This window comes from Gadus morhua, chromosome 5 (assembly GCF_902167405.1).
Source record: "Gadus morhua chromosome 5, gadMor3.0, whole genome shotgun sequence".
Taxonomy (NCBI): Eukaryota; Metazoa; Chordata; class Actinopteri; order Gadiformes; family Gadidae; genus Gadus; species Gadus morhua.
The window spans coordinates 12,267,895-12,289,017 of record NC_044052.1 but is presented as its reverse complement, the minus strand read 5'-3'; the positions used below and the strand labels follow the sequence as shown (position 1 = coordinate 12,289,017).

General features: G+C 54.1%; 1 protein-coding gene across 5 annotated transcripts in view; it reads left to right on the top strand.

The window, feature by feature from the left end:
• Positions 1-21,098, top strand: part of unc79 (unc-79 homolog, NALCN channel complex subunit) — a 45,878-nt gene extending 24,780 nt beyond the window's left edge. For 4 of the 5 annotated variants that reach the window (XM_030356638.1, XM_030356642.1, XM_030356637.1 and 1 more), the window contains 29 exons: positions 159-307; positions 750-907; positions 3,058-3,239; positions 3,740-3,941; positions 4,590-4,769; positions 6,038-6,375; positions 6,749-6,931; positions 7,145-7,307; positions 7,621-7,770; positions 7,867-9,210; positions 9,774-9,875; positions 10,331-10,447; positions 10,920-11,022; positions 11,443-11,583; positions 12,110-12,148; positions 12,580-12,692; positions 12,794-12,879; positions 13,318-13,491; positions 13,832-13,900; positions 14,726-14,836; positions 16,872-16,976; positions 17,069-17,146; positions 17,297-17,386; positions 17,499-17,674; positions 18,239-18,422; positions 18,901-19,104; positions 19,409-19,486; positions 19,588-19,629; positions 20,426-21,098. In XM_030356638.1, coding sequence (XP_030212498.1) covers positions 159-307; positions 750-907; positions 3,058-3,239; positions 3,740-3,941; positions 4,590-4,769; positions 6,038-6,375; positions 6,749-6,931; positions 7,145-7,307; positions 7,621-7,770; positions 7,867-9,210; positions 9,774-9,875; positions 10,331-10,447; positions 10,920-11,022; positions 11,443-11,583; positions 12,110-12,148; positions 12,580-12,692; positions 12,794-12,879; positions 13,318-13,491; positions 13,832-13,900; positions 14,726-14,836; positions 16,872-16,976; positions 17,069-17,146; positions 17,297-17,386; positions 17,499-17,674; positions 18,239-18,422; positions 18,901-19,104; positions 19,409-19,486; positions 19,588-19,629; positions 20,426-20,614 — 5,250 coding nt within the window. In that variant the 3' untranslated portion in view covers positions 20,615-21,098. The remainder of the gene's footprint in view (positions 1-158; positions 308-749; positions 908-3,057; positions 3,240-3,739; positions 3,942-4,589; positions 4,770-6,037; positions 6,376-6,748; positions 6,932-7,144; positions 7,308-7,620; positions 7,771-7,866; positions 9,211-9,773; positions 9,876-10,330; positions 10,448-10,919; positions 11,023-11,442; positions 11,584-12,109; positions 12,149-12,579; positions 12,693-12,793; positions 12,880-13,317; positions 13,492-13,831; positions 13,901-14,725; positions 14,837-16,871; positions 16,977-17,068; positions 17,147-17,296; positions 17,387-17,498; positions 17,675-18,238; positions 18,423-18,900; positions 19,105-19,408; positions 19,487-19,587; positions 19,630-20,425) is intronic. The other variant, XM_030356641.1, reaches the window with a different exon arrangement.
• Positions 21,099-21,123: the final 25 nt, after the last annotated feature.

Here is a 21,123-nt window from a genome sequence, read left to right as displayed (position 1 = left end):
CATATGTGATTAACATAAGGCCTGAACAACGTGGACTTAAATGCTCATAAATATAGAAAAACTAAAGTACCTTTCTCTTCCCTTCCCCCTTTTAACTATTACTAGTTTTAACTACCTATTTTAGTTTTCAAGCTTCCTATTTTCCTATTACACTCCAGGAAATGTCCAAGTTCGAGGAGCCCGACATCTTGTTCAACATGCTGAACTGCCTGCGGATCCTCTGCCTGCACGGGGAGTGTCTGTACCTAGCCCGCAAGGACCACCCCCACTTCCTGTCCTACATCCAGGAGAAGATGATCATCCCCAGGTGGGACCACCTGACCCCCCCTCCCCCCAGGGACCACAGGACCCCCCCCACAGCATTAGAGATTAGAGATGTTATCGTGGTCCTGGTAGCCCTAGCTGAGGGTGTATGCCTTGGCATTTTATATGTTAGTGAAATATGTATAGTCGCATCGGTGGATGTGTGAATGTGTGTGTGGGTGTGTGTGTGCGTACGTTTACACATGCATGCGTGTACAATAGTGTTAAGGTTCTCGGGATATGCAATCTAAACATGGTTGTGTGTGTGCATTTGTGTGTGCGTGTCTGTGTCTGTATGTACGTTTACACATGCACAAATGTAAAGTAGTGTGTGTTCTCTGCATATGGACTCTAAACATGGTTGTGTTTTTGTGTGTGTGTGTGTGTGTGTGTGTGCACGTGTGCGCGTGCCTCTGTGTGGGTGTGTGTGTGTGGCGGCGCTGCAGCCTGTGGTCCATCCTGAAGTGTGAGTTCTGTCAGCTGGCATCGCTGGCCGTGCCCCAGCTCCTCCACGCCCTTTCCCTCTCCAACGGTGCCGACATCTTCTGGAACCTCATCGACACGCACTTCAACAGCAAGGACTGGAAGGTCCGCTTCGAGGCCGGTGAGCGACACACGCGGACGGACCGGCACCCGGGGTCCGGGGGTCCACTCTGGGACTCTGGGTCTGGGGGTGGTCTCTGGGTCTGGGGGGGGTCTCTGGGTCTGGGGGTCTGGGGGGGGTCTCTGGGTCTGGGGGGGGTCTCTGGGTCTGGGGGGCGTCTCTGGGTCTGGGGGTGGTCTCTGGGTCTCTGGGTGTGGGGGGGGTCTCTGGGTCTGGGGGTGGTCTCTGGATCTCTGGGTCTGGGGGGGGTCTCTGGGTCTGGGGGGGGGTCTCTGGGTCTGGGGGGGGTCTCTGGGTCTGGGGGGGGTCTCTGGGTCTGGGGGGGGTCTCTGGGTCTGGGGGTGATGTGCGGTGTCTCTCGTGCTGAGATACACATGATAGCAGAGCCCTGTCCGCACAGCGGGTCGCAGCTCATGGACACTACAGGGTATGTTGATATTTTTCCTCCCGCTCGTCGGATATATGAATGAAACATGAGGGAGAGGAGACCCCCCCCTGGTCCGGCCTGCTCCGGTCCACACACCTCCGCCTGCCTGCCTCATCCCCCCCCACCCCCCACCCCCGCCTGTTTCTCATCCCTTGCACGTTGTCATGGTAACTGCTCGGCTCACACACAGGCGGCGGAGGCGAATGGCAGGATTAATAAGGTTTTTCTCGCCCTGCGATTGGCAGTGAAGAGGCGTGCGACCTTGAGACAGAGGCAGAGGTCGCGGCCCCTCCCCAGAGAGGCGTAGAGAGCACCATAAGCTGTACAGTATAACACATGTAAACCCAGCCCCCCCCCCTCCATTATCCCCCCGCTGGATTCATTTAGAAAATGTGGACTTCATTTAGAAATGGAAGGAGTTTAATGATGCAGACACACATTGAGCTTATTTTTTTTAATGTACTCAATATGTGCTCAACACAAATTAGCAAAGCAGCACAGCATTTACTGTAATTGTTTTCATAATATTAGTCTTAATGTATTTAACGGGACGCATCTGGATTATGGACTATATTAATGTAACGAGTCGGGTTAACTCTGCTGGAATACGGTCATACGTCTAGCAGTCGGATCAACACTGTACAATATTTTTTTCCTGAGATAGAGCCCAGCAGCCTAAATCCTGTACAATACTGGCACCTAGTGGGCACAATGGTGCCCCGTCAGAACGTGGAACAGGCTCTTAATGAATAATAAATAGGTAGATAAAATATAATGAATGGGTTGAATGATTGCAATAGCGATATTAATTGTTTCGCCCATCGGTGGGTCGGGTTGCAGCCTGCGAGAGTGTGCAGGAATTGCGGAGCTTCAGTTCCCACACATATTGCAAAGTGTCAGAGCCTGTAAATAATTAATACTCTCACACTCGTTAAATATCCCCCCGCCTGTCCACAGCAGGGACAAAATGAAGAGTGCTGCTGTGATCAAGAACTCCTGCATAACACTCAATGACCTCATGTTATCCCAGAGCCCAAATGTGACTTGACACCCCCATATTTGACCCCGCCCCTCCATGAATGTTCAGAGGTCAGCTAGACTCTGCATAGCTTCCCCCTTACCCCCCCCACACCCAACCCCCCCCCCCGACATCCTTACTGTACCGACAGTGATAAATTGTTTCTCTAACTTCGGAATAATGTACTTATTGTAAGTCGCTTTCGATAAGAGCGTCTGCTAAATATCCCTAAATGTCAATGTAAATGTAATGAATGTACCCCCCGTTGGAGGAGGTAGGTATCTGACCCCGTCTCTCTGTGAATGTACCCCCCAGTGGAGGAGGTAGGTATCTGACCCCTTCTCTCCTGAATGTACCCCCCAGTGGAGGAGGTAGGTATCTGACCCCGTCTCTCTGTGAATGTACCCCCCAGTGGAGGAGGCAGGTGTCTGACCCCGTCTCTCTGTGAATGTACCCCCCAGTGGAGGAGGTAGGTGTCTGACCCCGTCTCTCTGTGAATGTACCCCCCAGTGGAGGAGGTAGGTATCTGACCCCGTCTCTCTGTGAATGTACCCCCCAGTGGAGGAGGCAGGTGTCTGACCCCGTCTCTCTGTGAATGTACCCCCCAGTGGAGGAGGCAGGTGTCTGACCCCGTCTCTCTGTGAATGTACCCCCCAGTGGAGGAGGTAGGTGTCTGACCCCTTTTCTCCTGAATGTACCCCCCAGTGGAGAAGGTTGCGGTGCTCTGCCGGTTCCTGGACATCGGCTCGGTCACCAAGAACCACCTGCTGAAGTACTCCCTGGCCCACGCCTTCTGCTGCTTCCTGGCCTCCGTGGAGGACGTGAACCCGGCGGTGGCCACCCGCGCCCGGCTGCTCCTGGACACCATCAAGAGGCCCGCGCTGCAGGTGGGCCCTGACTCAGCAGCACCGGGGGGGGGGGGGCACTGCCTCCTCTCTGGTGTGATAGATGATCACTGCCTGCTGCAACCTAGTCAACATGGGAGTGGACATTAATGCACCCGTTATATTTGTGTGTGGATGAATGGTACCTGTACCATTAATTGTGTGTGTGTGCATGCGTGTTTGTGTGCGTGTGTTTCTGTTTTTTTGTGTGGGTGTGTATGTGTGCATGCGTGTTTGTGTGTGTGTGTGTGTGTGTGTGTGTGTGTATATGTGTGTGTGCTTTCATGTTTGTGTGTGTGTGTGTGTGCATGCATGTGTGTATGTTTTTTGTGTGTGTTTGTGTGCATGTGCGCGCGTGTGTGTGTTTGCGTGTGCTTATGTGTCTGCATGTTTGTATGTTTTTTTTTGTGTGGGTTGGTGTGTGTGTGTGTGTGTGTGTGTGTGTGTGTGTGTGTGTGTGTGTGTGTGTGTGTGTGTGTGTGTGTGTGTGTGTGTGTCTCCAGGGCCTGTGTCTGTGTCTGGACTTCCAGTTCGACACGGTGGTGCGGGACCGGCCCATCATCCTCAGCAAGCTGCTGCTGCTCCACTCGCTGAAGAAGGAGATCCCGGCGCTCAGCTGGGAGTTCTTCGTCAACCGCTTCGAGACACTCTCCCTGGAGGCCCAGCTGCACCTGGACTGCAACAAGGAGTTCCCCTTCCCCACCAGTATGGAGCCCTTACCATTAACCCCTACTATAAATATCACATCGTCATATCAAGTACACACCATTTAACCCAAGTCGTTAAGCCCAGCGTGCAGACATGGGATATGATAGATATTATTCATTATTAATGATGTTGATACATCTGCTTTTGATGACAACAAAAGCTCTTGTCAAATGTTGAATTTTATACTGAGACAATAATGCATATTACTATGTAATCTGCACTATCATGTTGATTATCACATCGTCATATCAAATACACACCATTCAACCCCAGTCGTTAGGCACAGTGTGCAGACAGGGGATATGGTAGACATTATTCATTATTAATGATGTTGCTTTGGATGACACACGACAACAAGACCACAGAAACTGTTGTAAAATGTTGTATTCCGGTGCACACATTTGCATAATATAGAGACAGAAAGGACTATTACGATGTAGTCTGCACTATTATATTTCTTATCATACTGTCTTATACTATTATCTCACAGAAGTCCCATTAAGGTATTCAATGGTATCCCTGCACTAGGACCTCGTGTCTGAGGGCTGCTCTATGATCCAATAACCTCTATGTGTCCTGCCTTGCATTGTTGCCTGCGCAGTGCGTGGAAGCTAAACATGAACCAACAGCCCTCCCTGTGCCCAGCCATCACAGCGGTGCGCACCAACGTGGCCAACCTCAGCGACGCCGCCATGTGGAAGATCCGGCGGGCCCGCTTCGCCCGCAACCGGCAGAAGAGCGTCCGGTCCCTGCGGGACAGCGTGAAGGCGCCGTCCGACGGCAAGCGGGCCTTCTCGCTCCCCGAGTCCCTCAGCAGCCGGCTCCGTGAGTAGCACAGACACGGCGCGCGGGTGGGCTCGGACCTGCGTGTACGCATGGGGTCGGGCGGTTCCCCACACAGCCGCCGACTGTGTGGGGATTGTGAGTTATTACAGTGAGGACTATGAATCATCACAGGAACGTGAAGGTCAAGCTTATCTACTGTTCCGGGAAACGGCACTCCTCGGATCGCTATCGAGACCGTCCCGAAACGGCTGGTCTCTGTATCTCTTCCTCTCATTGAGTTAAAAACCGGATTCCTGAGACAGATTGCAAACGCTATTTGACCAAAGTGAACTCATTTTCCTGTCCTCCTCCTCCCCCTCCTCCTCCTCCTCCCCCCCCCCCCCCTTATCCTCCTCCTCCCTCTCCTCCTCCTCCCCCTCCTCCTCCTCCTCCTACTCTTCCTCCTCCTCACCCATGTGCATCTTTATGTGTTTTGAAGCACGGTGACTAGGATGTTCTAGTGCTGCTGGGATGTCTGATGTGTGTCACGTTGAATCTCGCTGGGTAACGATGGAACATCCGAAGAAGAACACTTCGCATTCGAACACGTAGCTGTCTGGCAATCTGTGTGTGCATTCATGGGTGTGCATGTATATGTGTGTGTGTGTACGTGTATGCGTGGACGTGTTTGCATGTGAGTGCCTGTATGTGTGTGTGTGTGTGTGTGTGTGTGTGTGTGTGTGTGTGTGTGTGCGCCTCTGTATGTGTGTGTGTGACTGTGAGTATGAGTGATCTACATCCAGCATTCATGTGATAGCACGCCCAGACATGAGGACTGTGGTGCCTGCCACGCCGCTAACGATTCCTCCATATGTGATCTTTAGCCTTTTTAGACTAACGAAGCAGGAGCACTCTACCCTGACACTGGGAGATATGATAGAGAAGGTCCAACATGGTATTTTCTTTAGAATCTCAATGAACAGAAAAACACAACTTAAACAAGACTGTGTAGATGATGCGCTGACTCGACCGTATGAAAAACCAATGTTTGCTCGTTCCATCACGGGCGAAAGAGAAGCACAGAAACTGACGCAAGGCTAGTCTGCCCGTCTATTTATGTTTCCCCATCTCACGTGTTCCATGACTGTGTCTGTAGTTCCGTCCTCAAAGTGTTTGTTGACATGTCCTTCTTGGAGGAAGATGAGTGACCCCACCCTCCGGTGTGTCTCCCCCCTCCCTCCCTCCCTCCCCCCCCTCCTCACCGCCCTCCCCCCGTCACCCCCCTCACATCCCCCCACCCCCTTTCCCCTCTCTCTGTGTGTCCGCAGCGCGCTTCCTCTCGACCTTTAACCCTGACGCTTCAGCCTCTCTCCTAGGCCAGACGCCGTCGCCCGAGGAAGACTCGGGCATCCGGGACGTCCTGCCCGAGGACGCGGGCATCGACCACCAGACGGTGCACATGCTCATCATGGTGCTGATGAAGTTCATGGCCAAGGACCAGAGCAGCGCCGAGCTGGACATCGGCAGCGCCAAGGCCTTCAACACAGTGAAGCGCCACTTGTACGTGCTGCTGGGCTTCGACCAGCAGGAGGGCTGCTTCATGATCGCCCCGCAGAAGATGCGCACCACCACCTGCTTCAACGCCTTCATCGCCGGCATCGCACAAGTGACCGACCCCGCCCGCTGTTTTTTTTTTTTTTTTTTTTTTTCGCTTTTTCGCTCTGATGTTTAGAACAGAGGAGGAGGAGGAGGAGGAGGAGGAGGAGAGGGGAGGAGAGGGGAGGAGAGGGGAGTAGAGGGGAGGAGAGGGGAGGAGCTCGCATTTGTTGTCCTGCAGTCAGACTGACCTTCTCTCTCTCTCTCTCTCTCTCTCTCTCTCTCTCTCTCTCTCTCTCTCTCTCCCTCTCCCTCCTGCCCCCCCTCTCTCTCTCCCCTCCCCCCCTCTCTGTCTCTCTCTCTCCCCCCATCCCCCCCCCCTCTCTGTCTCTCTCTCTCCCCCCATCCCCCCCCCCCCCTCTCTGTCTCTCTCTCTCTTCCAGGTCATGGACTACAACATCGGTCTGGGCAAGCAGCTGCTCCCCCTGGTGGTGCAGGTGCTTAAGTACTGCACCTGCCCCCAGCTGAGGCACTACTTCCAGCAGCCTCCTCGATGCTCTCTGTGGGCGCTGCGGCCGCACATCAGGCAGATGTGGCTCAAAACGCTGCTGGTCATCCTCTACAAGGTACTCCACCTCCCACTACCACTCTGCAGCATGTGGTGGTGATTCACACCCTTTAAGAACGGTGATACCCTGTGACAACAACTGCCGACACTCTGAGTTAACATCCTGGTAAATCCGGAGCAAGCCAACGGAAAACAAACGGGTTTTTATCATGCAAGCGAGTGGAGGGGGGATTTAGGACAGCCGTCTAATCTGTGGGCGTGTTCTCTGCAGTACCCGTACAGAGAAATTGAAGGCAGTAAGATGATCCTGCACCTGATCCACATCACCATCAACACGCTCAACGCCCAGTACCACAGCTGCCGCCCGCACGCCACCGCCGGCCCGCTCTACAGCGACAACTCCAACATGAGCCGCTACAGCGAGAAGGAGAAGGGTGAGCTTCCCTTTCTTCTATTGATAACCTCTGAACCTGAGGGCTCCGTTATTTATGGTGCCAGTTTCTGGAGAGAAGATAACAAGGCCATAGATGTCCCTCACTCTAGATGTCTCTCACTCTAGATGTCCCTCACTCTAAATGTCCCTCACTCTAGATGTCTGCTACTCTAGATGCCCATTAGGCTAGCTGTCCCTTACTCTAGATATCATCATTTTTTGCACTGCTGTACTTATGACTAAAGTGACCTTATCTGCATGCAAGTACTAATACTACCATGTTCTTTCTTTGGTTCTTTCTTGGGTTCTTTTAGAGGAGGACAGTGTTTTTGATGAGTCAGACATTCACGACACGCCAACGGGCGTTGGCAACAAGGAATCCCAGACCTTCTTCGCCCGCCTCAAGAGGATCGGGGGCAGCAAGTCGGTCAAGTACCAGCCGGTAGAGCTGAACGCCAAGAAGAGTAAGGAGCCACTGTCCCAAGTCCACCCAGTTAAGATGTCCATGGGAACGGGATCATTTTCCTGATGTGTGTGCCTGATCGTTTTCCTTGGTCCAGGTGACATCGAGCTGTCGGAGTGCCGCGAGGGGGGGGGTCTCCCGGACACCATCCTGCACTGCGTGCGCGAGGAGAGCACCCGCAAGAAGCGTCTGCAGGCCATGCACAAGCAGAAGTCCCTGGACATCTCCAACACCGACTCCCTGCTGTACAACCTGGACGAGCACCGCCGCAAGTCCTGCATCGACCGCTGCGACCTGCAGGCCCCGTCCACGGCGGCCCCCGCCTCCTCCTCCTCCGCCGCCGCCTCCTCCCTCCACAGCCGGCACCACCACCACCACCACCACCACCACCACCACCACCACCACGGCAAGGGCTCGTCCGACAGCTCCTCGGTCCGCGTGGAGGGCAGCGACCTGCCCAACCGCCGCTGCTCCCGGGACAGCGCCAAGCCCGTCATCCCCGAGGTGCGCCTCAGCTGCATGGAGACCTTCGAGGACCGGCCGGACCAGGGCACCTCCTCGGCAGGCTCGGCCCAGGGCAAGGGCGACGAGCAGGACCTCATCGACCTGTCCTCCGACTGCACCTCCATCCCAGAGAAGCACTCGCTGCTCTCCATGTCGGACAGCGACTCGCTGGTGTTCGAGCCGCTGCCGCCGCTCCGCATCGTGGAGAGCGACGAGGAGTTCGACCTCGACGCCGTCGTGGGCTCCCGGCTGAACGGCGGCGGCAAGATCCCCGTGTCCCCGGTGAGCGCGGGCGCCGGAGGCTCGCGGCCGCTGTCCCCTCTGGTGCAGGTGAGCGTGGAGAACTGCTCCCACGGCGGGGGCAGCCCTCGCCCCGCGGCGGCGCCCGCCCTCCAGGCGGAGGCCGGTCCGGATCAGCTGCGGGTCGCCCGGAAGCCGCGCGCCGTCAGCCCGTGCGCCTCCCTGGAGCTGCCCGACCCGGCGGACCACGTCTGCCACGAGAGCCCCATGACGCTGAAGCAGAAGAGGGACCTGCTGAGGAAGACGCCGCACCTCCCCGACACCTCGCTGGACGACGCCTCCGTGTCCCTGGAGGGGGGCCCGGCGGGCGGGGTCGGGGCCAGCCCCTTGGCGCGGCCCACCGTCTTCCTGGACATCCCGGAAGACGCGGCGGAGCCCGCCTCCTCGCCAGAGAAGGACAGCAACAACAACAACGGGGACGGCGGCGAGGGCGACGACGAGGAGGACGACGACATGGCTGACGAGGGGGACAGCGACCCCAAGGCCGACCGCGACAGCACCGAGACCGAGTTCAAGATCCAGATCGTCCCGCGGCAACGCAAGCAGCGGAAGATAGCGGTGAGCGCCATCCAGAGGGAGTACCTGGACATCACCTTCAACACGCTGGACAAGCCGGGCGAGCAGCCCGCAGATGGCGGTAAGAGGGGGGGGGGGGGGGGGGGGGGGTCAGGGAGGGAGAGGGGTCTCTGTTTGGGGTCTTTGTTTGTACCGTGGTCGTCTCTGTCCAGGCCTTCTCAGATCTTAAGCTCCCTCACCAGCACCCAGCGTCCCGTCCTCTGCTCTGCAAGTCTGTCACTTCCTCCTCCATTATTAAAGACACCTGTAATTGAATATCACACTAAGCAGAAGGGAAGAGCATGCATGATTATATTTTTAAAGGCCTTTGTAATTTGTGCGGAAGAAATTAGCTGGCAATAACAGAATAACACCAACAGAAAGAAGCATTTATAATCTGGTCATAACAAACAAGGAATTAATTTGGATCTATGTTTGAGATTGGATGGATGGATTCCGATGCGAATCACTAAACTAATACATAAACCCCGGTAAATTATTTAGAATGGCACCACGACCATTCTGGATAGCTTTTCTGAGAAGAACGTTGAGTTTTGTCGGCCCTCCAGGCCGATTCTCCATGCGACAGATGTAGCTCTGACCTCCATGCTGAGATGGCCCTCTCTCACTGGTCTCCCCTTGCAGATCACAAGGTTCTGTCTGCCTTGGAGAACCCCCGGGAGTCAGCCTCCGCGCCCACCCTCGAGGCTGCTCTACCCGAAACCAGCCACCGCTCTTCAGTGTCAAGTAGGATCCACATGCTCCACCTTCTCCACGCATGAGACCTTCCTCAAACACATGTCTGAACACTGGGTGGAGACCCCCTCAGCAGCGCTCCGTCACAGCAGCGCCAGGAATCTCCCTGGCCCTCAGACACGGACGACATCTTTCTAGGAATTATTTGATTAAGTCAAATATTTTGGAGGATAGTTATAATAACCCCTGGCAGAAGTGACATTAACAGAGAGAACCACTGACTAATGGTTCTTGTTGTGGGGTCAGCCCCTTCAAGCATTAAAACAATTATCCAAATGTCAACATTATGCATCTAAATGTCAAAACTTAATTCAGGAAGCGAAGATGCAATTGAATCAAAACAGCTAAACTCCATCATGTGTGATATGAATGTCGTCTCTCTGAGTGTCAGCAGCTGATCCACCAGGAGCTCACCTGTGTTTGTGTGTGTGTGTGTCTGATCTCAGCCCAGTACCGCCAGGCCAAGCGTGGCTCCCTTGGGGCTCTGACCATGAGCCAGCTGATGAAGAGGCAGCTGGAGCACCAGTCCAGCGCCCCGCACAACATCAGCACCTGGGACACAGGTCAGCCCCCCTAGGCCCTCTGATGGAGCCCACCCAGTACATCCGCCCAGTGTGTCCCAGCTTACCCAGTACATCCACCCAGTCTGTCCTTGCTTCACCTCCTCAACGCTGGTGTCTCTCCAATCTTCTCTCTCTCTCTCTCTCTCTCTCTCTCTCTCCCTCTCTCTCTCTCTCTCTCTCTCTCTCTCTCTCTCTCTCTCTCTCTCTCTCTCTCTCTCTCTCTCTCTCTCTCTCTCTCTCTCTCTCTCTCTCCCCCCTCTCTCTCTCTCTCTCTCTCTCTCTCTCTCTCTCTCTCCTTCCCCCCCTCTCTCTCTCTCTCTCTCTCTCTCTCTCTCTCTCTCTCTCTCTCTCCCTCCCTCCCTCCCTCCCTCTCTCTCTCTCTCTCTCTCTCTCTCTCTCTCTCTCTCTCTCTCTCTCTCTCTCTCTCTCTCTCTCTCTCTCTCTCTCTCTCTCTCTCTCTCTCTCTCTCCAGGCCCCACTAAGACCAGTCTCCTGTCCGCTCCCAGCACCGTCAGCATGTTTGTCCCCGCCCCCGAGGAGTTCATAGACGAGCAGCCCACCACCATGTCAGACAGGTGAGCTCTCCTCCGAACCCACCCTGACACCGTCACCCCAGGCCGGTGGACGACTGACTGACTGACTGACTGGCTGACTGACTGACCGGCCGGCCCCCATAGCTCTAACCCTGGCCCGTGGTGCTGAGGCCGGTCCCCCATAGCTCTAACCCTGGCCCGTGGTGCTGAGGCTGGCCCCTATAGCTCTAACCCTGGCCCGTGATGCTGAGGCCGGCCCCCCATAGCTCTAACCCTGGCCCGTGGTGCTGAGGCCGGCCCCCCATAGCTCTAACCCTGGCCCGTGGTGCTGAGGCTGGCCCCTATAGCTCTAACCCTGTCCCGTGGTGCTGAGGCCGGCCCCCTATAGCTCTAACCCTGGCCCGTGGTGCTGAGGCTGGCCCCTATAGCTCTAACCCTGGCCCGTGGTGCTGCTGGCTGCAGGTGCCGTGACTGCGGTGCAGTGCTGGAGGAGTACGACGAGGAGACCCTGGGCCTGGCGGTGGTGGTCCTCTCCATGTTCATCCACCTCAGCCCCGACCTGGCCGCCCCCATGCTGCTGGACATCATGCAGTCTGTGGGCAGGTTTGGCTGGAGCACACACACACACACACACACACACACACACACACACACACACACACACACACACAGACACACACACACACACACACACACACACACACACACACACACACACACACACACACACACACACACACACACACACACACATATATATACACACACATATACACAGACACACATACACAAGTACATACATATACACATACACACACATACACAATACATGCACAGAAACACACACAGATAAACACACAAACACCCATTTATGCACACGCACACACACACACACACACATATACTCACACACACACACACACACACACACACACACACACACACACACACACACACACACACACACACACACACACACACACACACACACACACACACACACACACACACACACACACAGACAACCGTGATTTAAATGAAGTTTCGTAACCCCCCTGCCTGCCGTTATAGCTCATGCATAATTCATCCCTGAGTAGGCTGATCGCTTGTGCTTTGAATTCCCTCTCAGGTTGGCATCCAGCAACAATTTCCCTGGACAAGCAGAGAGGTAGGAGGCATCAGAGCCATTACCCTGCACTACACTCCATTACACCACCCTTAAAGCACAACACCACCTCCATGTTTAATGCATACAGTGTGTGTGTGCCTGCCGTGATTCCTCATAGCTGTGTGTGCGTGTGTGTATATGTGTGTGTGTGTGTGTGTGAGTATATGTGTGTGTGTATATGTGTGTGTGTGTGTCTCTGTGTGTGGATAAATATGTATGTGTGGTGTATGTGTGTGTGTGTATGTGTGTTTTTGTGTGTGTATATGTGTGTGTGTGTGTGTGTGTGTGTGTGTGTGTGTGTGTGTGTGTATTTATGCATGTGTTTGTGTTTGTCTGAATATGTATGTGTGTGTGTGTGTGTGTGTGTGTGTGTGTATTTGTCTGTATATACGTATGTGTGTGTGTGTGTGTGGGTGTGTGTGTGTGTCCAGTATGCTGATCCCAGGGAACGCGGCGGGCGTGGCAAAGCAGTTCCTCCGCTGTATGTTCCATCAGCTGGCCCCCAACGGCATCCTCCCCCAGCTCTTTCAGAGTAACATCAAAGGTCCGCGCCCCCACTACCGGTTATTACCTCAGTATCTCTCCCATCGCTCCCTCCCCGTCTCTCTGTCTATCGATCCTCATCTCTCGCCATCTCCTCCCCAGACGGAAGCTTCCTCAGAACACTGGCGTCGTCTCTGGTCGACTTTAACGACCTGAGCTCCGTGGCCGCCCTCAACATGTTGCTGGAGGTGGGCTTCTACGTTTAGTCTTTCTCTTCCCCGACATCAAATGTAGCGTCCGTGTTTGGCCAGCAGGAGGAGCTCTCGTCAAAGCCTGAGCGCCGTTGCTCCCTAACGGCCCTGCTGCGACGCTCAGCATGATATGTCCGCTTTCAAAAACACAAATCACTGAAGCAAACCACTTCTCGCTCGGTGCTGATTTATCAGTTTGTTCACACTAGTAAGCTGACCTAATATCCGAGATGGGACATGTAGTGGGGACGCGGCCGTGTCCACCCAACCAGTGATGGACGCCGCCAGTAACCGCTATCTACATGAGCATGCTGATTGATCAGGAGCGACTGATCACTACAATGGAAACATCTCATCATCATCTCCACCGCATCATTATTACTATTATGATGTAACCCTGTTACGGTTTGTGTTCTGCCTCCGCGGGGCTTCTAGGGGCTGAACAATAAGAAGAGTCTGCCAGCAGGGGGCACTATGCTGCACTGCCTGGACAACATCGCCACCTTCATGGAGGCCCTGCCCATGGACTCCCCCAGCAACCTGTGGACCACCATTTGCAATCAGTTCCAGACCTTCCTGGCCAAGTTGCCCTCTGTGCTGCCTCTTAAGGTATAGATGTTATCCCCCTACCTGTGGTCCTGTACCCTGGTTTCATTTCATTAGTGGGTTCAATGCTATTGGCGTTCCAAGCTCATTATCTTATGGTGCTCTTTGATCTGCATCTGCTTGCTTTGACCTATGGAGGTCAGAGGAGAGGACCGGTCGATGGGCGACTGAAGGGACAGTCCATTAGTGCTGCTGTATGATGCGGTGCCTACTAGCTAGGAATTGGGTTGATGATGAGGCAGATATGCGATGAGGCAGCAGAGCCATGGGCCATATGCATGCATGATGATGAGATACTGAACGCTCTTCTTAAATCTCTCCCACTCCTCCCTTCCCCCCACAGTGTCCTGTGGATTCCAGTTTGAGGATCATCATTTGTCTGCTGAAGATCCCCACCACCAACGCCACGCGGGTAAGCCCGCGCATGCCGTGGAGCGTTTACAGTAGAGTTGTTCCGATACCGATCCCAGTATCGGAAATTCGGGTATCGGCGAGTACGCAATTCTATGCGCCGATCCCGATACTATCAAGGTCATTTACTATACCGGCAAAGAATAGCACAAACACTACGGTGTTATGCTGCGCTCGTTTATGGTCGTGGGTGGAAAGTCGGAATGGGAAATCTCCGACCTAACTTTCGTTGGAGCTTCCAAGGCGGAAAAACATAGACGCTTAACTCAAAGAATACAAATGCATTATTATTATTATAGATTATGTATGTGAATAGAGTAGTTCTGATTTTTTTTTTTTGACACTTCAGGAATCCGTATTGGTATCAGGAAGGAAAAAATTATATCAGAACATTTCTAGTTCACAGACCGTCCAAACCACTGCTCCTCCTTTAACCCATGACCTCCATCCTGCTCCTCCTTTAACCCATGACCTCCATCCTGCTCCTCCTTTAACCCATGACCTCCATCCTGCTCCTCCTTTAACCTGTGACCCCCATCCTGCTCCACCTTTAACCCATGACCTCCATCCTGCTCCTCCTTTAACCTGTGACCCCCATCCTGCTCCACCTTTAACCCATGACCTCCACCCTGCTCCTCCTTTAACCTGTGACCTCCATCCTGCTCCACCTTTAACCCATGACCTACATCCTGCTCCACCTTTAACCCATGACCTCCATCCTGCTCCACCTTTAACCCATGACCTCCATCCTGCTCCACCTTTAACCTGTGACCTCCACCCTGCTCCTCCTTTAACCCGTGCCCTCCTGCTGCCCCTGGTCCTCTAGAGCCTGCTGGAGCCCTTCTCCAAGCTGGTGAGCTTCGTCATCCAGTACGGGGTCTTCAGCCTGTCCTACCTGGTGGAGCTGTGCGGCCTGTGCTACAGAACCTTCAACAAGGTACCCCGCTCTGATGTCTGTGGCTCGTCTCCACACACGCGTCACTGCGTATCGTTGGCGTCACAGCATAATCGCCTAAGTCATATTTTAATCTTGTATTTAGCGTCAAAAATAGTCAAAAAAAAAAGTCAAATAGATGACTAAGGCAGATGGTGATTACGGAATGTAAAAAGCTCTCTGATTGGCTTAGGATCCAGCCAATGAGGCACAGTGAACAGCAGCGTTAGGAGAGTAGAGTAAGGTTAGATATAACAATGTGGTCAAGAAATGACTGAGGCAATCATGCTATGAGGCTAACGACATTTAGTGGCGTAGCAGACGCTCTCTGTACGAGAGAGGATAGACTAACCACACAGAATAAAACGATTGTCGCAAACATGTCCACACAGGTTCTCTGCGGTTTTGGCAGCGTTGGCTCGGCGTTCCTCCGGGGGCAGACGTTGTGGTTGCGTGTCACACATGATTAAGTAGGCAATCAGCTCGTATTGATTAACATGATTAGTGACGGAGCCGGGGCTGGCGAGGGGGGCTCTCTGAGCACGGTGTGGCTGGAGCCAGGGCCGTCTGCCCCGTCTGGGGAGATGGATCCTCTCTCTGCCCCGCCACTGTCCGCGCTGCATGCTTTATGTCTCCTGCAGTATTGATTCTCTACACTCTGTTTAATCCCTCAACGAATAATATCCGCCTTTCAAAACACCCGGTCCGGATGACCAATGGCTTTGTGGGGTCTGCCCCCCCCGCCCCCCGCCCCGCCCGCCGTCGGTTCCCGGCGGGCGGGGCGGGGGGTGAAGGTCTGAACACCGGCTATGGAGGCGGTTGTGTAGATGGGAAAAGGCTACTCTCCTCACACCTGGGGGGGAAACTTTGTCCAGTCACCTTTGTGTTGATTGGGGCCTTTGGGGCCCAGGGCCTGTCTGTCCTCTGTCCCCCTGACGGGAGAAGTTGAGCTTTGCTTTGTTACTAAAAGAGGCGCACAATTAACTTTTAATCAGTGCAGTGCTGCGTCCAGCAATGCACCAGGCGCTTATAAGCAAAGCAATGGAAAGGTCAGCAGCATAGCCTGCATTCCTCCAGGAGCGGGGGGGGGGGGGGGGGGGGGGGTGTTACACTGACACCAGTATCAGTAAACACTAATGGAAACAGAGAGAGAAAGAGAGCGGGAAGCAGAGGGATAGGGAGTCAGGATGGAGAGGATAGAGCGAGAGAGAGGGATACAGAGACACATGAGAGAGGGGAGGTGAGGAGATAGAGACGGAGAGAGCGGGAGTGGAGGAGTGGGAGAGGCTGAGAGAAATGAGGAGGTGGAGAGATGAGAGAGGGAGATGAAAAGAGATGAGAGAGGGATGAGGAGAGAGGGAGAACCAGAGAGAGATGAGGAGGGAGAGAGAGGGAGAGTCAGAGAGATGAGGAGGGAGAGAGAGGCTGAGAGCGATGAGGAAAGAGAGAGATGGGGAAACAGGAGAGATGAGGAGGGAGGGAGAAGGAGGACAGAGGGAGAGGCTGAGGGAGATGATGAGGCAGAGAGGAGGAGAGAGATAAGAAGAGAGCGGTATGAGAAGAGAGAGATGAGGAAAAAGATGAGGGGAGAGGCAGGCGAAGGGAGATGAGGAGAGAGGCATGCGAGGGGATGACAGTGTGGTTTGTAAACAGGCAGCTGGGCTTTGTGTGGCAGGGATGAGCAGAGAGAGGAGTCTGTCCTCAGGGAGGGAGCAGGCAGCCTGACAGCCTCATCTGAGCTGACTGGGATTCAGGGACGAGAGATCTGGACTGGCCTAAATCTATTCCTCAGTCTCCCCTTCTCTCCGTGCATTCTCTCGCTCGCTCGCCCTCCCTCCCTCCCCTCCCCGCCCCCTCCCTCTCGCTTCCCTGCATGTCCTTCGCTCTCTCCACTCAGGCGACAGAGTTTATGCTCCACTCACAGCATGAGTAAAGGGCGGCGATAAAGGAACAGTACATTTACTCTCTCTCTTTCTCTCCCGTTCTCCCCATCTCTCCCTGTCTCTCCCCCCCTCTCGCTGTGTCCTCTCGTACCCAGGAGAGGGATAAGTTCTACATGTCTCGCATTGTGGTGATGGAGCTCCTGCAGGCCCTGAAGTTCAAGTCCCCTCTCCCCGACACAAACTTACTGCTGCTGGTTCAGGTACCGACCACGCTCGTCCACGGTTCCGCTGCTCCAGTGGTGTGCTTGACGTGACCCAGGGGACTGAGTGGTTGTGGATGTTCTCTGTTCAGTTTGTCTGTGCAGATATTGGAACGCGGCTGGCGGAGTCCACCATCATCCAGAAGCACATGATCTCATCGCTGCCAGTGGTAAAGCCTTCCTCACGGGTTTATTTCCGTAAAAAAGCTTCTAATGAATATCAAAGTCTCAGCAAACAACAAAGCAGAGAGCCCACCCTGTTCCCCCTGATGACGGATGAACCGAATCAATACGAGACGTGGCCTGGCCTTCTCTTTCAGTGCTCGACGGCGGCGATGGAGTGCATGCGGCAGTACACCAGCGAGCTGCTGGACTTCATTGCTGACATGCACACACTGACCAAACTCAAAGTGAGGCTCGGGTTCATGCCCTCCGTGACGCGTCCATCACCACGCCTCGTATCGGTGTCGGTAAATCTGTTGTTCCCGGCTCACCGGTCGACTCTTTCACCCCTGTTCTCAGAGCCACATGAAGGCCTGCTGCCACCCCCTGCACGAGGACACCTTCGGGGGCAACCTGAAGGTGGGCCTGGCCCAGGTGGCCGCCATGGAGATCAGCAAGGGCAACCACCGCGACAACAAGGCGGTGGTCCGCTACCTGCCCTGGCTCTATCACCCCCCCTCCGCCATGCAGCAAGGGTAAGTCATGGCCGCTATAGTAGGCCACCTTATCCCCCCAAAACCGAGATGGCCGCTCGGTGAACGAAGTCAATAGTAGTGGATAGGAGTTAGCTTGTTTTTCTGCTATGCATTAGCTTGAGTTTCTCTGGTAGTTGTATCAGTGTGCAAACAGTATCTACTCACAATCTAAACAGCTTAATAATAACCATCATCTAACCATGATAGTCAGAGGTATTGTTGCGTAGCTCTCTTTTGAATTAGGCAGTAGCTTGCGTTTCTATCGGGCATTGTACCGAGTCAGTAACTTCTTCGGTGTCTAGTGGATGATATTGAACGTGCTGTTGTAGTTTGGCCGTTTAAATATAGTGCATTACGACTCAGTTTCTATGGTAATAAAGTCAGTGCGTTCAGTATCTAACTACCTGATGCTAGGCTTTATCACGTAGTGTTACGTTCTAGCTAACCTTGCCCAGTATTGTTTGTTAGCTCTGTACCAACAGCGACTCTCTCAGTGTGTTCAGCCTCTAAGTGTAACTGATGGTAGGCTATCCCTTATGTTGTCTAACCTTGTCTCGTGTCCAGGCCCAAGGAGTTCATCGAGTGCGTGTCCCACATCCGGCAGCTCTCCTGGCTGCTGCTGGGGTCCCTGACGCACTGCGCCCTGTTCCAGGGCTCCACCGCCTGCATGCCCATCCCTCTGGACGCGGGCTCGCACATCGCAGACCACCTCATCGTCATCCTCATCGGCTTCCCCGAGCAGTCCAAGGTCTGGCCGGTTGCTATTCTAACATGTCGTTATCTGACGCTATTATCCGGTGAACTCAGACACAGGCGATTAAAGGGAGGGTATGCTAATTATTTTAGAAGCATTAAAAAAAGAAATTGGCCCTTTTGATTGAACCCTGAACCTTTCAGCTGGGTTTCAAACTCTCTATCCTCTCTATCCACTAATACAAAGAAAACCAACGGTTTGTCATAAAAAAGAATCCATCTCTCCTTACTCCTCCCTCCTTTCTCTCCTCTCTCTCCTCTCTCTCCTCTCTCCCCTCTGCCGGTGCTGGGACCCACCTCTCCTTTCTCTCCTCTCTCTCCTCTCTCCTTTCTCCTCTCTCCTCTCTCCTCTATCTCCTCTCTCCTTTCTCCTCTCTCCTCTCTCCTCTCTCTCCTCTCTCCTCTCTCCTCTCTCCCGGCGCTGGGACCCACCTCTCCCCTCTCCTCTCTCCTCTTTCTCGATGCCGCTGCAGACGTCGGTGCTCCACATGTGCTCCCTGTTCCACGCCTTCATGTTCGCCCAGCTGTGGACCATCTACTGTGAGCAGGCGGCGGCGGCGCCGGCCCTCCAGAACCAGAACCACAACGAGTTCTCCTCCAGCGCCATCCTGACGGGCCTGGAGTTCTGGAGTCGCGTCACGCCCAGCATCCTGCAGCTAATGGCGCACAACAAAGTGGTGAAGAGCCCGTCTGTTCCAACTCCCTCCCGTCCCTCCCCTCCCTCCCTCCCTCCCTCCCTCCCTCCCTCCCGTCCCTCCCACCCCCCCGGCCTGCCGGGAGCGCGTCTAGCTTCAAACCTTCAGATGATGTCTTCTCGTTCAGAAAATAACGTCTAAACGGGAGATGTGCACCGAGGACATCGCGGTCGCCTCTGATGTGTAAACTCGTATTTTGGACAATTTGTGTTGTCTTTGAAAGAGTGAGACGGTAAAAGGAAAACAAACTAATGCACACATTGGCGATGCGCTGCTTCCCCTCCAGATGGTGGAGATGGTGTGCCTTCACGTCATTAGTCTAATGGAAGCCCTGCAGGAATGCAATTCAACTATATTTGTCAAGGTTAGGCACTTTGCAAGTTTCACACACAAACACACCACAGTTCTTCGTGTGGACGTGTGAGTGTTTTAACATCTTGTGGTTTGAACATCTTGCCTTCTCAGCTCATCCCCATGTGGCTGCCCATGATCCAGTCCAACCTCAAGGTGAGCCTTTTGAACTCTCAGGTCATTCCATATATTTTGTACTCATTTATTGTATGTTTGTATGTCTTTGTACGCTTACAAATAGCACTTAGCATCATGTAGCGTCTTATCCTGGCTATCTTTGTTGTATACGGATAATGGGTTAACCATAACAATTGTTAGTGCTTGGCACTTAGTTCTATGAATATCCTTATTGTTCGGACAGCGTTATATTGTTTCTCTTTCTTCTGATAAAACCTGATTGTAAGTCGCTTGGGACAAAACGTCTGCCAAATGCCCTAAATGTAAATGTAAATGTTCTAACACATGGACAGACAGCTCTGTTCCCTCTGAGGGGCCTGGGGGGGTCTCCCAGCGTCAGAGGGGGTCTAGGGGGTGTGGGCGGGTGTGAGGGGGTCTGAGGTGCTCTTAATGGGTCTGGGCGGGGAGTCTAAGGGGTGTTAGGGGGTATGAGGGGGTCTGAGGTGCTCTTAATGGGTCTGGGCGGGGAGTCTAAGGGGTGTTAGGGGGTATGAGGGGGCCTGAGGTGCTCTTAATGGGTCTGGGCAGGGGGGTCTAGGGGGTGTGAGGGGGTCTGAGGTGCTCTTAATGGGTCTGGGCGGGGGGGGTCTAGGGGGTGTGAGGGGGTCTGAGGTGCTCTTAATGGGTCTGGGGGGGGGGGGGTCTGAGGGGGTCTGAAGGTCTCCCAGGGTCTGAGGGGGGTCATGAGGGGTCTTGGGGGGGGGGGGGGGGGTCCGATGGTGTCTCCCAGGGTGTGCCATGGCTGACCCTGTCCGTGTTCCCCCCTCGTGTCCAGCACCTGTCTGCGGGGCTGCAGCTGCGTCTGCAGGCCATCCAGAACCGCGTGAACCACCAGTCGCTGCAGGGCCAGGCCCCGGGGGCCCTGCCGCTGGCCCTGCGCAAGTGGCTGCAGTGCACCCAGTTCAAGATGGCCCAGGTGGAGATCCAGTCCTCAGAGGCCGCCTCCCAGTTCTACCCCATGTGAGCCCCTCCGTGCGGCCCGCCCAGGGACTCCAGCAGGCGCCCACTTTGACCCAAGCAGAAAAATGAATCCGCATCCAAAGACCCTTAATGAGGAGGTCTGAAGCTGGAGAACCGCCAGAGAGAAGGGCCTTCAGGTTCAGGAGAGCGGTTCAGGAGAGCGCGCGGTCTTCAGGAGAGCCGACGGTCTTCAAGGTTCAGGAGAGCGGTTCAGAAGAGCGAACGGTGTTCAGGTTCAGGAGGGCGAAGAGCCTTCTGGTCCAGGAGTTTCCAGGAGGCAGAAGCAGTGCCATATCGGTCTATCAGGTGCCAGAATGTACATAAACCAACCAGAAATTGATATACCGAACATCTTTATGTTATATATAACAGAGAGTATCTGAGATGTTTATTCACTACGAGATAGATTCACACTGCGGTCTTCATAACGTTGAACTTTTTAGAATACTTGGTTGCAAGAGGATGAATAAAAGCTGTTTTTATTGTAAGTGTGTCCACTCCTTTCTGTTCTGA